Source organism: Nerophis lumbriciformis, linkage group LG36, assembly GCF_033978685.3.
Source record: "Nerophis lumbriciformis linkage group LG36, RoL_Nlum_v2.1, whole genome shotgun sequence".
NCBI lineage: Eukaryota > Metazoa > Chordata > Actinopteri > Syngnathiformes > Syngnathidae > Nerophis > Nerophis lumbriciformis.
The window spans coordinates 8875001-8893624 of NC_084583.2; the positions used below are offsets into that span (position 1 = coordinate 8875001).

General features: G+C 38.3%; 1 protein-coding gene across 1 annotated transcript in view; it reads left to right on the forward strand.

Moving 5' to 3' along the window:
- Nucleotides 1-18624, forward strand: part of vegfba (vascular endothelial growth factor Ba) — a 75602-nt gene that overhangs the window by 36268 nt on the left and 20710 nt on the right. Inside the window, exons 4-6 of the mRNA XM_061930375.2 lie at nt 16-89; nt 245-280; nt 11772-11843. Coding sequence (XP_061786359.1) covers nt 16-89; nt 245-280; nt 11772-11843 — 182 coding nt within the window. The remainder of the gene's footprint in view (nt 1-15; nt 90-244; nt 281-11771; nt 11844-18624) is intronic.

Below are 18624 nucleotides of genomic sequence, written 5' to 3' on the forward strand. Positions count from 1 at the left end.
CCTGTGTGTTTGCAGCTGATGAGGACTTCTTTCATGAAGCACGAGCTCACTGAGTTGTCCTTTGTGGAGCACAGCCAGTGTGAGTGCCGGTAAGAAACACACACACACACACACACACACACACACACACACACACACACACACACACACACACACACACACACACACACACACACACACACACACACACACACACACACACACACACACCTACAGTATGTCTGATGACATGTTGTCCTTGCAGAGTGAAAGAAGAGATGCAGCCAACACCAACTACAAGGTACTTCTTTTTTTACTTTCACTTTAAAGCCGAGTCACATGACCATTAAGTAGGACTTAACACAAAAAGCAAGCTTCTTTTCTCTTCTGCACATTTCCATCCTCAGAGGACGCACAACATTGTGTTGGCCAAAATCTAACCTGGAAAATGATTCAGAAAAAACACGACGTTTTGTGTGTTTGTAGCTTTTCATGCTAACACCAACACAGCTGACATTAAGGCAGGGGCCCCAACCTTTTTTACACCAGGGACCGCTTTAAAGGACTATAAGGTGTTCTTTCTTTTTCTCAAAAATCGACAGTGCGCCTAATGTCCGGAACAATTCTGGTTGTGCTTACCGACCTCGAAGCTATTTTTTTTGGTACATGGTGTAATGATAAGTGTGACCAGTAGATGGCAGTCACACATGAGAGATACATGTAGACTGCAATATGAGGCCAGTAAACAACACCAACATTTTAAATGTTTAATTGAAAATATAAAACGTTACACACGGCGCTCAAAAATCTGTCAAAATGTTTTAGTACGACTTTGAAACCACACCACTTGATGGGTTGTCGGATCACCACGGCTACCGTAGTCAAGTATTATAAACCCCGTTTCCATATGAGTTGGGAAATTGTGTTAGATGTAAATATAAACGGAATACAATGATTTGCAAATCATTTTCAACCCATATTCAGTTGAATGCACTACAAAGACAAGATATTTGATGTTCAAACTCATAAACTTTATTTTTTTTTTTGCAAATAATAATTAACTTAGAATTTCATGGCTGCAACACATGCCAAAGTAATTGGGAAAGGGCATGTTCACCACTGTGTTACATGGCCTTTCCTTTTAACAACACTCAGTAAACGTTTGGGAACTGAGGAGACACATTTTTTAAGCTTCTCAGGTGGAATTCTTTCCCATTCTTGCTTGATGTACAGTTTAAGTTGTTCAACAGTCCGGGGGTCTCCGTTGTGGTATTTTAGGCTTCATAATGCGCCACACATTTTCAATGGGAGACAGGTCTGGACTACAGGCAGGCCAGTCTAGTACCCGCACTCTTTTACTATGAAGCCACGTTGATGTAACACGTGGCTTGGCATTGTCTTGCTGAAATAAGCAGGGGCGTCCATGGTAACGTTGCTTGGATGGCAACATATGTTGCTCCAAAACCTGTATGTACCTTTCAGCATTAATGGTGCCTTCACAGATGTGTAAGTTACCCATGTCTTGGGCACTAATACACCCCCATACCATCACACATGCTGGCTTTAAGACTTATGTGTGTTACATGACTCAGTCAGGACTGATGTGTGTTACATGACTCAGTCAGGACTTATGTGTTGCATGACTCAGTCAGGACTTATGTGTGTTACATGACTCAATCAGGATTTATGTGTGTTACATGACTCTGTCAGGACTTATGTGTGTTACATGACTCAGTCAGGACTTATGTGTGTTACATGACTCAATCAGGATTTATGTGTGTTACATGACTCTGTCAGGACTTATGTGTGTTAAATGACTTAATCAGGACTTATGTGTGTTACATGACTCAATCAGGGCTTATGTGTGTTCCATGACTCAGTAAGGACTTATGTGTGTTACATGACTCAGTCAGGACCTATGTGTGTTACATGACTCAATCAGGATTTATGTGTGTTACATGACTCTGTCAGGACTTATGTGTGTTAAATGACTTAATCAGGACTTATGTGTATTAAATGACTTAATCAGGACTTATGTGTGTTACATGACTCAATCAGGGCTTATGTGTGTTCCATGACTCAGTCAGGACTTATGTGTGTTACATGACTCAATCAGGATTTATGTGTGTTACATGACTCTGTCAGGACTTATGTGTGTTACATGACTCAGTCAGGACTTATGTGTGTTACATGACTCAATCAGGATTTATGTGTGTTACATGACTCTGTCAGGACTTATGTGTGTTAAATGACTTAATCAGGACTTATGTGTGTTACATGACTCAATCAGGGCTTATGTGTGTTACATGACTCAGTCAGGACTTATGTGTTCCATGACTCAGTAAGGACTTATGTGTGTTGCATGACTCAGTCAGGACTTATGTGTGTTACATGACTCAATCAGGATTTATGTGTGTTACATGACTCTGTCAGGACTTATGTGTGTTACATGACTCAGTCAGGACTTATGTGTGTTACATGACTCAATCAGGATTTATGTGTGTTACATGACTCTGTCAGGACTTATGTGTGTTAAATGACTTAATCAGGACTTATGTGTGTTACATGACTCAATCAGGGCTTATGTGTGTTCCATGACTCAGTAAGGACTTATGTGTGTTACATGACTCAGTCAGGACCTATGTGTGTTACATGACTCAATCAGGATTTATGTGTGTTACATGACTCTGTCAGGACTTATGTGTGTTAAATGACTTAATCAGGACTTATGTGTATTAAATGACTTAATCAGGACTTATGTGTGTTACATGACTCAATCAGGGCTTATGTGTGTTCCATGACTCAGTCAGGACTTATGTGTGTTACATGACTCAATCAGGATTTATGTGTGTTACATGACTCTGTCAGGACTTATGTGTGTTACATGACTCAGTCAGGACTTATGTGTGTTACATGACTCAATCAGGATTTATGTGTGTTACATGACTCTGTCAGGACTTATGTGTGTTAAATGACTTAATCAGGACTTATGTGTGTTACATGACTCAATCAGGGCTTATGTGTGTTACATGACTCAGTCAGGACTTATGTGTTCCATGACTCAGTAAGGACTTATGTGTGTTACATGACTCAGTCAGGACTTATGTGTGTTACATGACTCAATCAGGATTTATGTGTGTTACATGACTCTGTCAGGACTTATGTGTGTTACATGACTCAGTCAGGACTTATGTGTGTTAAATGACTTAATCAGGACTTATGTGTGTTACATGACTCAATCAGGACTTATGTGTGTTAAATGACTTAATCAGGACTTATGTGTGTTACATGACTCAGTCAGGACTTATGTGTGTTACATGACTCAGTCAGAGCTTATGTGTGTTACATGACTCAGTCAGGACTTATGTGTGTTACATGACTCAGTCAGAGCGTATGTGTGTTACATGACTCAGTCAGGACTTATGTGTGTTACATGACTCAGTCAGAGCGTATGTGTGTTACATGACTCAGTCAGGACTTATGTGTGTTACATGACTCAGTCAGAGCGTATGTGTGTTACATGACTCAGTCAGAGCTTATGTGTGTTACATGACTCAGTCAGGGCTTATGTGTGTTACATGACTCAGTCAGGACGTATGTGTGTAACATGACTCAGTCAGGACTTATGTGTGTTACATGACTCAGTCAGGGCTTATGTGTGTTACATGACTCAGTCAGGACTTATGTGTGTAACATGACTCAGTCAGGACTTATGTGTGTTACATGACTCAGTCAGGGCTTATGTGTGTTATGTGACTCAGTCAGGGCTTATGTGTGTTATGTGACTCTGTCAGGACTTATGTGTGTTTCATGACTCAGTCAGGGCTTATGTGTGTTATGTGACTCTGTCAGGACTTATGTGTGTTACATGACTCAGTCAGGACTTATGTGTGTTAAATGACTTAATCAGGACTTATGTGTGTTAAATGACTTAATCAGGACTTATGTGTGTTACATGACTCAATCAGGGCTTATGTGTGTTCCATGACTCAGTAAGGACTTATGTGTGTTACATGACTCAGTCAGGACTTATGTGTGTTACATGACTCAATCAGGATTTATGTGTGTTACATGACTCTGTCAGGACTTATGTGTGTTACATGACTCAGTCAGGACTTATGTTTGTTAAATGACTTAATCAGGACTTATGTGTGTTAAATGACTTAATCAGGACTTATGTGTGTTACATGACTCAGTCAGGACTTATGTGTGTTACATGACTCAGTCAGAGCTTATGTGTGTTACATGACTCAGTCAGGACTTATGTGTGTTACATGACTCAGTCAGAGCGTATGTGTGTTACATGACTCAGTCAGGACTTATGTGTGTTACATGACTCAGTCAGAGCGTATGTGTGTTACATGACTCGGTCAGAGCTTATGTGTGTTACATGACTCAGTCAGGACGTATGTGTGTAACATGACTCAGTCAGGGCTTATGTGTGTTACATGACTCAGTCAGGGCTTATGTGTGTTACATGACTCAGTCAGGGCATATGTGTGTAACATGACTCAGTCAGGACTTATGTGTGTTACATGACTCAGTCAGGGCTTATGTGTGTTATGTGACTCAGTCAGGACTTATGTGTGTTACATGACTCAGTAAGGGCTTATGTGTGTTATGTGACTCAGTCAGGACTTATGTGTGTTACATGACTCAGTCAGGATTTGTGTGTGTTACATGACTCAGTCAGGACTTATGTGTGTTACATGACTCAGTGAGGACTTATGCTTGTTACATGACTCAGTCAGGGCTTATGTGTGTTACATGACTCAGTCAGGATTTATGTGTGTTACATGACTCAGTCAGGACGTATGTGTGTTACATGACTCAGTCAGGACGTATGTGTGTTACATGACTCAGTCAGGACTTAAGTGTGTTACATGACTCAGTCAGGACTAATGTGTGTTACATGACTCAGTCAGGACATATGTGTGTTACATGACTCAGTCAGGACTTATGTGTGTTACATGACTCAGTCAGGTCATATGTGTGTTACATGAATCAGTCAGGACGTATGTGTGTTACATGACTCAGTCAGGACGTATGTGTGTTATATGACTCAGTCAGGACTTATGTGTGTTACATACTCAGTCAGGATTTATATGTGTTACATGACTCAGTCAGGGCTGATGTGTGTTCCATGACTCAGTCAGGACTTATGTGTGTTACATGACTCAGTCAGTGCTTATGTGTGTTCCATGACTCAGTCAGGACTTATGTGTGTTACATGACTCAGTCAGGACTTATGTGTGTTACATGACTCAGTCAGGACGTATGTGTGTTACATGACTCAGTCAGGACTTAAGTGTGTTACATGACTCAGTCAGGACTAATGTGTGTTACATGACTCAGTCAGGACATATGTGTGTTACATGACTCAGTCAGGACTTATGTGTGTTACATGACTCAGTCAGGTCATATGTGTGTTACATGAATCAGTCAGGACGTATGTGTGTTATATGACTCAGTCAGGACTTATGTGTGTTACATACTCAGTCAGGATTTATGTGTGTTACATGACTCAGTCAGGGCTGATGTGTGTTCCATGACTCAGTCAGGACTTATGTGTGTTACATGACTCAGTCAGTGCTTATGTGTGTTCCATGACTCAGTCAGGACTTATGTGTGTTACATGACTCAGTCAGGACTTATGTGTGTTACATGACTCAGTCAGGACGTATGTGTGTTACGTGACTCAGTCAGGACTTATGTGTGTTACATGACTCAGTCAGGACGTATGTGTGTTACGTGACTCAGTCAGGACTTATGTGTGTTACATGACTCAGTCAGGGCTTATGTGTGTTACATGACTCAGTCAGGACTTATGTGTGTTACATGACTCAGTCAGGGCTTATGTGTGTTACATGACTCAGTCAGGACGTATGTGTGTTACATGGCTCAGTCAGGACTTATGTGTGTTACATGACTCAGTCAGGACTTATGTGTGTTACATGACTCAGTCAGGACTTATGTGTGTTGCATGACTCAGTCAGGACGTATGTGTGTAACATGACTCAGTCAGGACTTATGTGTGTTACATGACTCAGTCAGGACTTATGTGTGTTACATGATTCAATCAGTACTTATGTATGTTACATGACTCAGTCAGGACGTATGTGTGTTACATGACTCAGTCAGGACTGATGTGTGTTACTTGCCTCAGTCAGGACGTATGTGTGTTCCATGACTCAGTCAGGACTTATGTGTGTTACATGACTCAGTCAGGACGTATGTGTGTTACATGACTCAGTCAGGACTTATGTGTGTTACATGACTCAGTCACGTCTTATGTGTGTAACATGACTCAGTCAGGACGTATGTGTGTTACATGACTCAGTCAGGTCTTATGTGTGTAACATGACTCAGTCAGGACATATATGTGTTACATGACTCAGTCAGGACTTATGTGTGTTACATGACTCAGTAAGGACTTATGTGTGTTACATGACTCAGTCAGGACGTATGTGTGTTACATGACTCAGTCAGGACGTATGTGTGTTACATGACTCAGTCAGGACTTGTGTGTTACATGACTCAGTCAGGACTTATGTGTTACATGACTCAGTCAGGACTTATGTGTGTTACATGACTCAGTCAGGACGTATGTGTGTTACATGACTCAGTCAGGACTTATGTGTGTTACATGACTCAGTCAGGACTTATGTTTTACATGACTCAGTAAGGACTTATGTGTGTTACATGACTCAGTCAGGACGTATGTGTGTTACATGACTCAGTCAGGACGTATGTGTGTTACATGACTCAGTCAGGACTTGTGTGTTACATGACTCAGTCAGGACTTATGTGTTACATGACTCAGTCAGGACTTATGTGTGTTACATGACTCAGTCAGGACGTATGTGTGTTACATGACTCAGTCAGGACTTATGTGTGTTACATGACTCAGTCAGGACTTATGTTTTACATGACTCAGTCAGGATTTATGTGTGTTACATGACTCAGTCAGGACTTATGTGTGTTACATGACTCAGTCAGGACTTATGTGTGTTCAATGACTCAATTAGGGCTTATGTGCGTTACATTACTCAGTCAGGACTTATGTGTGTTACATGGCTCAGTCAGGACTTATGTGTGTTACATGACTCAATCAGGACGTATGTGTGTTACATGACTCAGTCAGGACTTATGTGTTACATGACTCAGTCAGGACTGATGTGTGTTACATGACTCAGTCAGGACTTATGTGTTACATGACTCAGTCAGGACTTATGTGTGTTACATGACTCAGTCAGGACTTATGTGTGTTACATGACTCAGTCAGGGCTTATGTGTGTTACATGACTCAGTCAGGACTTAAGTGTGTTACATGACTCAGTTAGGTCTCATGTGCGTTACCTTACTCAGTCAGGACTTATGTGTGTTACATGACTCAGTCAGGACTTATGTGTGTTACATGACTCAATCAGGACTTATGTGTGTTACATGACTCAGTCAGGACGTATGTGTGTTACATGACTCAGTCAGGGCTTATGTGTGTTACATGACTCAGTCAGGGCTTATGTGTGTTACATGACTCAGTCAGGACTTATGTGTGTTACATGACTCAGTCAGGGCTTATGTGTGTTACATGACTCAGTCAGGACGTATGTGTGTTACATGACTCAGTTAGGACTTATGTGTGTTACATGACTCAGTCAGGTCTTATGTGTGTAACATGACTCAGTCAGGACGTATGTGTGTTACATGACTCAGTCAGGACTTATGTGTGTTACATGACTCAGTCAGGACTTATGTGTGTTACATGACTCAGTCAGGACGTATGTGTGTTACATGATTCAGTCAGGACTTATGTGTGTTACATGACTCAGTCAGGACTTATGTGTGTTACATGACTCAGTCTGGACTTATGTGTGTTACATGACTCAGTCAGGACTTATGTGTGTTACATGACTCAGTCAGGACTTATGTGTGTTACATGACTCAGTCAGAGCTTATGTGTGTTACATGACTCAGTCAGGACTTATGTGTGAGTGCTTCTGCTCAGTAAAAAGGTGTACAAGTTCAACACGTCTGTCTGAATTTGTACTCCTGTGCAATGATCTGCGTGCGTGCGTGCGTGCGTGCGTGTGTGTGTGTGTGTGTGTGTCCCTCATGGAGTTAGCATCTCTGTCACTCCCTCTCAGCATCCCCCTAGGGGCGGGCCCACATCCTGTTGTCACCATAGTGATGATTGTATCTGCCACAGTCCACTAATGGTCCACAGTCACGCATCCATTAGGGCTGCACTCACAACAACAACAACAACAACAACAACAACAACAACAACAAGGAAGCAGCCATGCCAGGAAATCAAGTTGTTTCAGTCACATTTGAACATTCCTGTCATGCAAGTGTAAACAAAAGGTCAATCAAAACAAAAAAACACACTAACAGTCTTCTCATTTAACATTGTAATCATTGTTAGTGTAATAATATCATCTTCTGAGTCACAGTACATTACTGTATGTCCTTACAACTAGGGTTGTACTCATAGCAACATTTTGGTATTGGTACCAAAATGTATTTTGATACTTTTCGATAGTTTTCTTAATAAAGGGGACCACAAAAAATGTCATTATTGTCTTTAGTTGAACAAATAATCTTAGTGTACATGAAACATATGTTTATTATTGCAATGTAGTCCTTAAATAAAATAGTGAACATACTAGACAACTTGTCTTTTAGTAGTAAGTAAACAAACAAAGACTCCTAATTTGTCTGCTGACGTATGCAGTAACAAATTGTGTCATTTATCTACAAACCCCGTTTCTATATGAGTTGGGAAATTGTGTTAGATGTAAATATAAACGGAATACAATGATTTGCAAATCATTTTCAACCCATATTCAGTTGAATATGCTACAAAGACAACATATTTGATGTTCAAGCTGATAAACATTTTTTTTTTTTTTTAGCAAATAATCATTAACTTTAGAATTTGATGCCAGCAACACGTGACAAAGAAGTTGGGAAAGGTGTCAAAAATACTGATAAATTTGAGGAATGCTCATTAAACACTTATTTGGAACATCCCACAGGTGAACAGGCAAATTGGGAACAGGTGGGTGCCATGATTGGGTATAAAAGTAGATTCCATGAAATGCTCAGTCATTCACAAACAAGGATGGGGTGAGGGTCACCACTTTGTCAACAAATGTGTGAGCAAATTGTTGAACAGTTTAAGAAAAACCTTTCTCAACCAGCTATTGCAAGGAATTTAGGGAGTTCACCATCTACGGTCTGTAATATCATCAAAGGGTTCTGAGAATCTGGAGAAATCACTGCACGTAAGCAGCCAAGCCCGTGACCTTCGATCCCTCAGGCTGTACTGCATCAACAAGCGACATCAGTGTGTAAAGGATATCACTACATGGGCTCAGGAACACTTCAGAAACCCACTGTCAGTAACTACAGTTGGTCGCTACATCTGTAAGTGCAAGTTAAAACTCTCCTATGCAAGGCGAAAACCGTTTATTAACAACACCCATAAACGCCGTCGGCTTCGCTGGGCCTGAGCTCATCTAAGATGGACTGATACAAAGTGGAAAAGTGTTCTGTGATCTGACGAGTCCACATTACAAATTGTTTTTGGAAACTGTGGACGTCGTGTCCTCCGGACCAAAGAGGAAAATAACCATCCGGATTGTTATAGGCGCAAAGTTGAAAAGCCAGCATGTGTGATGGTATGGGGGTGTATTAGTACCCAAGACATGGGTAACTTACACATCTGTGAAGGCGCCATTAATGCTGAAAGGTACATACAGGTTTTGGAGCAACATATGTTGCCATCCAAGGAACGTTACCATGGACGCCCCTGCTTATTTCAGCAAGACAATGTCAAGCCACGTGTTACATCAACGTGGCTTCATAGTAAAAGAGTGCGGGTACTAGACTGGCCTGCCTGTAGTCCAGACCTGTCTCCCATTGAAAATGTGTGGCGCATTATGAAGCCTAAAATACCACAACGGAGACCCCCGAACTGTTGAACAACTTAAGCTGTACATCAAGCAAGAATGGGAAAGAATTCCACCTGAGAAGCTTAAAAAATGTGTCTCCTCAGTTCCCAAACGTTTACTGAGTGTTGTTAAAAGGAAAGGCCATGTAACACAGTGGTGAACATGCCCTTTCCCAACTACTTTGGCACATGTTGCAGCCATGAAATTCTAAGTTAATTATTATTTGCAAAACAAAAATAAAGTTAATGAGTTTGAACATCAAATATCTTGTCTTTGTCGTGCATTCAATTGAATATGGGTTGAAAAGGATTTGCAAATCATTGTATTCCATTTATATTTACATCTAACACAATTTCCCAACTCATATGGAAACGGGGTTTGTACCTGTTATTTTGTACACATTATGAGGGACAAACTGTAAAAACGGATTATTAATCTACTTGTTCATTTACTGTTAATATCTGCTTATTTTCTGTTTCAACATGTTCTATCTACACTTCTGTTAAAATGTAATAATCACTTATTCTTCTCTTCTTTGATACTTTACATTAGTTTTGGATGATACCACACATTTAGGTATGGATCCGATACCAAGTAGTAACAGGATCATACATTGGTCATATTCAAAGTCCTCGTGTCCAGGGACGTATTTACTGACTTGATAAACATAATATGAATTTTAAAAAAAGACAAAAAGATTTTGTGCCGATAAAAAATATCGATGTAATCATAGTAGTATTGACTAGATACGCTCCTGTACTTGGTATCATTACAGTGGATGTCAGGTGTAGATCCACCCGTGGCGTTTGTTTACATTGTGACGCCGGTGAGCTATTGTATCCTCCTACGGTGTGTAGTGCCGAAAATGCTCCTCTGCTCGTAAAACCAGCAATGTCATCAGTCCATCTTAGATGAGCTAGGGCCCAGCGAAGCGTTTCTGGGTGTTGTTGATAAATGGTTTTGGCTTTGCATAGTAGAGTTTTAACTTGCACTTACAGATGTAGCGACCAACTGTAGTTACTGACAGTGGTTTTCTGAAGTGTTCCTGCGCCCATGTGGTGATATCCTTTACACACTGATGTGGCTTTTTGATGCAGTACCGCCTGAGGGATCCAAGGTGCGTAATATCATGGCTTAATGCAGTGATTTCTCCAGATTCTCTGAACCCTTTGATGATATTACGGCGCGTAGATGGTGAAATCCCTAAATTCCTTGCAATAGCTGGTTGAGAAATGTTGTTCTTAAACAATTTGCTCAGGCATTTGTTGACAAAGTGGTGACCCTCGCCCCGTCCTTGTTTGTGAATGACTGAGCATTTCATGGAAGCTGCTTTTATACCCAATCATGGCACCCACCTGTTCCCAATTAGCCTGTACACCTGTGGGATGTTCCAAATAAGTCTTTGATGAGCATTCCTCAACTTTCTCAGTCTTTTTTGCCACTTGTGCCAGCTTTTTTGAAACATGTTGCAGGCATCAAACTCCAAATGAACTAATATTTGCTAAAAATAACAAAGTTTCTCAGTGTGAACATGAAATATCTTGTCTTTGCAGTCTATTCAATTGAATATAAGTTGAAAAGGATTTGCAAATCATTGTATTCTCTTTTTATTTACCATTTACACAACGTGACAACTTCACTGCTTTTGGAGTTTGTACTTAAGCTTATTTTTAACTCTTTAACGACTGAACCTCTAACATTCACCAAAATGAACGGAAGCACTAAGGGTTAAAATATATATTGTATTGGTTTTGAAAATGACAAATATGTGGAAAAAGGTTTGGTCTGTAATGTGCCCTGAAAACCCTGTTAACCTTTTTTTTGGACATTCAGGCCCAATCACACGCCTACAAGAGTCAAGAAAAAGAGGCAAGGAAAGAAGACGATTGCAGCCACCAGAACTGCGTATGTCAAATATTTTCATCCATTCTTTTTTTATATTCTCAGTGTATATTTGACCATCCTCTTTGCCTGCGCCGCTGTTTACACGCCGTTATCTGGTCTTCGTTATTTGACACAGTTATTTGGACTTCTTTTACAGCCGCATTAGTCAAGGTCTGACACACACACACACACACACACACACACACACACACACACACACACACACACACACACACACACTTGTATTCGTTACCTTCTTGAGACCTGAGAAAAATGCCTCCCTCTTTAGGACCACCCTTTCTAGATATATAAAGAAGTGTATTTACAACATTAATAATATATACATACTATGCAAATACAAAAACGCTTGTTGTGAAAAATTAGTTGGAATTTCACAAGAAAAACTTCGAATTTTGGCAGTATTATAAAAAAAGTTGTTGTTTTACTCAACGCAAATCAAAATTTTACAAGAAAAATTTAACATTTGTGCAATGTTATGATAAAAGTTGGAATTTTACTCAATAACAGTCTCAATTTTACAAGAAAAAGCTTAACATTTTGGCAATTTTATGAAAATAGTCGTGATTTCCCTCGACAGAAGTCACAATTTTATAAGAAAATTTTAAAATTTTGGCAATATTAGAATATTATTCAGACTTTTACTTGGGAAAATTATGACAAAGGTCATAATTTTACTCAAAAAATGTCACTGTCTTACTTTAAAAAGTAATAATTTTATATAAGTAATAATTTTCCGAGAAAATATTGCAATATTACAGAAACAGAGAGAATATGAGAAATTGTTACCAATTTTATAACAAAAATAGTCGACACATTGCTGCATTTGCACCTGTCAATGTTTACTTTTGTATGCACATTAAATCAACAAAAAAATCCTGACTTTGGAGCAATGTTCACGGACTCTAGTATTTGGCTCTCTATTTGATGCAATGGTTTTAACTCGTTCACCGGTCCTCATATGGACGGTACTTTTCCTTGTTGATGTCTCAAGAAGCGTTGAAATACAAGAACACACACACACACACACACACACACACACACACACACACACACACACACACACACACACACACACACACACACACACACACACACACACACACACAAACACACATTCTTGTATTTAGTACCTTCCTGAGACCTCCAAAAATTGCCTCCCTCTTTAGGACCACCCTTTCTAGATATATAAAGAAGTGTATTTACAACATTAATAATATATACATACTATGCAAATATAAAAACGCTTGTTGTGAAAAATGAGTTGGAATTTCACAAGAAAAACTTAGAATTTTGGCAGTATTATAAAAAAAGTCGTTATTTTACTCAACGCAAGTCAAAGTTTTACAAGAAAAATTTAACATTTGTGCAATGTTATGATACAAGTTGGAATTTTACTCAATAACAGTCGCAATTTTACAAGAAAAAGCTTAAAATGTTGGCAATTTTATGAAAAGAGTCGTAATTTTACTCGACAAAAGTCACAGTTTTATAAGAACATTTTTAAAATTTTGGCAATGTTATAATAATATTAGGAATTCTACTTGGCAAAATTATGACAAAAGTCATAATTTTATGACTTTTTAAGACTTTTGACTTATGACTTATGAATGTTATGACAAAAGTCCTACTTTTACTCCAAAAATGTCACTGTTTTACAAGAACAACAAAAAAATTGGCAAAAATGGGATAAAAGTCATAATCTTTTTTGACAAATGTCACCATTTTGCATTAAAAAGTCACTAATAATTTTGCGAGAAAATATTGCAATAATACATAAACAATAAGAACATGAGAAATTGTTCCCAGTTTTATAAGAAAAAAGTCGACACATTGTGAGAATTTTTTTTTTTTTTTTTTGCATTTTTTTTTTGCATTTTTTTTTTTTTGCATTTTTTTGCATTCTAATCTCCATTATTTACTTCAAGTTATTACAGTATGTCTCTATATACATATAAAAAAAAAATTAAATACATTTTGGCCAAAGGGGGCACATTTCAATTTCTTACACACACTTGTTATTTCATATGTTAACCAGAGGGGGAGCACTTAAATTTCTTACACACACTTGTTATTTCATATGTTGACCAGAGGGGGAGCACTTTTAAAACTGACACAGTCAATTTGAGAAATCCCTCCTTTTTGGGACCACCCTCATTTTGATAGATGTCCCCAGCAGGGGTGCACATGAGATATCAATTTTTCGTTTTTTTGTAATGTGCTTAAGGCCGATGACAAAGGAGTCACGGACCTCAGATGGCCCCTATGCCGCTGTTAATGGCCACTATAGTCTTGGTAGCAAAGTGTATTAGTTCATCCTATGGTCACATATGGGTTGTCTTTCGTCAGCACCGGAAGTCGTAAAATCAGCTGTTCACATGGCAAGTTTTTTCGGGGATGAATAGGTAAGTCCTTCTTTAGCTGCCATCTTGTTCTATCATATATTGCTGCCTTTGCACCAGTCAATGTTTACTGTTTATGCACATTAAATCAACAAAAAATGCTGACTTTGGAGCAATGTTCACGGACTCTAGTATTTGGCTCTCTATTAGATGCAATGGTTTTAACTCGTTCACCGGTCCTCATTTAAACAGTACTTTTCCTTGTTGATGTCTCAAGAATGGTAGAAATACAAGAACACACACACACACACACACACACACACACACACACACACACACACACACACACACACACACACACACCACACACATTTGTGTATTTAGTACTTTCCTGAGACCTCCAAAAAATGCCTACCTATATCTACACACACACACACACACACACACACACACACACACACACACACACACACACACACACACACACACACACACACACACACACACACACACACACGTTCTTGTATTTGATACCTTCCTGAGACCTCCAAAAAATGACTCCTTCTTTAGAACCACCCTTTCTAGATATATAAAGAAGTGTATTTACAACATTAATAACATATACATACTATGCAAATATAAAAACGCTTGTTGTGAAAAATGAGTTGTAATTTCACAAGAAAATCTTAGAATTTTGTCAGTATTATAAAAAAAGTTGTCGTTTTACTCAACGCAAGTCAAAATTTTACAAGAAAAACTGAACATTTGTGCAATGTTATGATACAAGTTGGAATTTTACTCAATAACAGTCTCAATTTTACAAGAAAAGCTTAAAATGTTGGCAATTTTATGGAAATAGTCGTAATTTCACTCGACAAAAGTCACAATTTCATAAGAACATTTAAAAATTTTGGCAATATTATAAAAAATATTTTGAATTTTACTTGGCAAAATTATGACAAAGGTCATAATTTTACTCAAAAAATTTCACTGTTTTACATTAAAAAGTAATAATTTTATATAAGTAATACTTTTCCGAGAAAATATTGCAATATTACAGAAACAGAAAAAATATGAGAAATTGTTCCCAATTTTATAAGAAAAAAGTCGACACATTGCTGCCTTTGCACCTGTCAATGTTTACTTATGTATGCACATTAAATCAACCAAAAAAATCCTGACTTTGGAGCAATGTTCACGGACTCTAGTATTTGGCTCTTTATTAGATGCAATGGTTTTAACTCGTTCACCGGTCCTCATATGGACGGTACTTTTCCTTGTTGATGTATCAAGAAGGGTAGAAATACAAGAACACACACACACACACGCACACATTCTTGTATTTGGTACTTTCTCGAGACCTCCAAAAAAAAAAATCCTCTCTCTTTGGGACCACCCTTTCTAGATATATAAAGAAGTGTATTTACAACATTAATAATATATACATACTATGCAAATATAAAAAAGCTTGTTGTGAAAAATGAGTTGGAATTTCACAAGAAAAATTTAGAATTTTGGCAGTATTATAATAATCGTCGTTTTACTCAACGCAAGTCAACATTTTACAAGAAAAACTGAACATTTGTGCAATGTTATGATAAAAGTTGGAATTTTACTCAATAACAGTCGCAATTTTACAAGAAAAGCTTAAAATTTGGGCAATTTTATGAAAAGAGTCGTAATTTTACTCGACAAAAGTCACAGTTTTATAAGAACATTTTTTTAATTTTTGCAATGTTATAATAATATTAGGAATTTTACTTGGCAAAATTATGACAAAAGTCATAATTTTATGACTTTTTAAGACTTTTGACTTATGACTTATGAATTTTATGACAAAAGTCCTACTTTTGCTCCAAAAATGTCACTGTTTTACAAGAACAACAAAAAAATTGGCAAAAATGGGATAAAAGTCATAATCTTTTTTGACAAATGTCACCATTTTGCATTAAAAAGTCACAAATAATTTTGCGAGAAAATATTGTAATAATACATAAACAATAAGAACATGAGAAATTGTTCCCAGTTTTATAAGAAAAAAGTCGACACATTGTGAGAATTTTTATTTTTTTTTTGCATTTTTTTGCATTCTAATTTTCATTATTTACTTCAAGTTATTACAGTATGTCTCTATATACATATAAAAAAAATTTTTTAAATACATTTTGGCCAAAGGGGGCGCATTTCAATTTCTTACACACACTTGTTATTTCATATGTTGACCAGCGGGGGAGCACTTTTAAAACTGACACAGTCAATTTCAGAAATCCCTCCTTTTTGGGACCACCCTCATTTTGATAGATGTCCCCAGCAGGGGTGCAAATGAGATATCAATTTTTTGTTTTTTTGTAATGTGCTTAAGGCCGATGACAAAGGAGTCACGGACCACAGATGGCCCCTGTGCCGCTGCTAATGGCCACTATAGTCTTTGTAGCGTAGTGTATTAGTTCATCCTATGGTCACATATGGGTTGTCTTTCATCAGCACCGGAAGTGGTAAAATCAGCTGTTCACCTGGCGGGTTTTTTCGGGGATGAATAGGTAAGTCCTTCTTTAGCTGCCATCTTGTTCTATCATATATTGCTGCCTTTGCACCAGTCAATGTTTACTGTTTATGCACATTAAATCAACAAAAAATCCTGACTTTGGAGCAATGTTCATGGACTCTAGTATTTGGCTCTCTATTAGATGCAATGGTTTTAACTCGTTCACCGGTCCTCATTTGAACGGTACTTTTCCTTGTTGATGTCTCAAGAATGGTAGAAATACAAGAACACACACACACACACACACACACACACACACACACACACACACACACACACACACACACACACACACACACACACACACACATTTTTGTATTTAGTACCTTCCTGAGACCTCCAAAAAATGCCTACCTCTTTAGGACCACCCTTTCTAGATATATAAGGAAGTGTATTTACAACATTAATAATATATACATACTATGCAAATATAAAAACGCTTGTTGTGAAAAATGAGTTGGAATTTCACAAGAAAATCTTAGAATTTTTGCAGTGTTATAAAAAAAGTCGTCGTTTTACTCAACGCAAGTCGACATTTTACAAGAAAAATTGAACATTTGTGCAATATTATGATAAAAGTTGGAATTTTACTCAATAACAGTCTCAATTTTACAAGAAAAAGCTTAAAATTTTGGCAATTTTATGAAAATAGTCGTGATTTCACTCGACAAAAGTCACAATTTTATAAGAACATTTTAAAATGTAGGCAATATTATAATAATATTCGGAATTTTACTTGGCAAAATTATGACAAAAGGCAGAATTTTACTCCAAAAATGTCACTGTTTTACAAGAACAACAGAAAATTGGCAAAATTGTGACAAAGGTCATAATTTTACTCAAAAAATGTCACTGTCTTACTTTAAAAAGTAATAATTTTATATAAGTAATAATTTTCCGAGAAAATATTGCAATATTACAGTAGCAGAAAAAATATGAGAAATTGTTCCCAATTTTATAAGAAAAAAGTCGACACATTGCTGCCTTTGCACCTGTCAATGTTTACTTTTGTATGCACATTAAATCAACAAAAAAATCCTGACTTTGAAGCAATGTTCACGGACTCTAGCATTTGGCTCTCTTTTAGATGCAATGGTTTTAACTCAATCTTTTATCAATCAATCTTTATTTATATAGCCCTAAATCACAAGTGTCTCAAAGGGCTGCACAAGCCACAACGACATCCTCGGTACAAAGCCCACATACGGGCAAGGAAAAACTCACCCCAGTGGGACGTCGATGTGAATGACTATGAGAAACCTTGGAGAGGACCGCATATGTGGGTAACCCCCCCCCTCTAGGGGAGACCGAAAGCAATGGATGTCGAGTGGGTCTGACATAATATTGTGAGAGTCCAGTCCATAGTGGATCCAACATAATAGTAAGAGTCCAGTCCATAGTGGGGCCAGCAGGACACCATCCCGAGCGGAGACGGGTCAGCAGCGTAGAGATGTTCCCAGCCGATGCACAGGCGAGCGGTCCACCCCGGGTCCCGACTCTGGACAGCCAGCACTTCATCCATGGCCACCGGACCTGTGCCCCCCCCCCCTCAAGGAAAAGGGGAGCAGAGGAGAAAAGAAAAGAAACGGCAGATCAACTGGTCCAACAGGGGGGCTATTTAAAGGCTAGAGTATACAAATGAGTTTTAAGATGGGACTTAAATGCTTCTACTGAGGTAGCATCTCTAATTGTTACCGGGAGGGCATTCCATAGTACTGGAGCCCGAATAGAAAACGCTCTATAGCCCGCAGACTTTTTTTGGGCTCTGGGAATCACTAATAAGCCGGAGTTCTTTGAACGCAGATTTCTTGCCGGGACATATGGTACAATACAATCGACAAGATAGGACGGAGCTAGACCGTGTAGTATTTTATACGTAAGTAGTAAAACCTTAAAG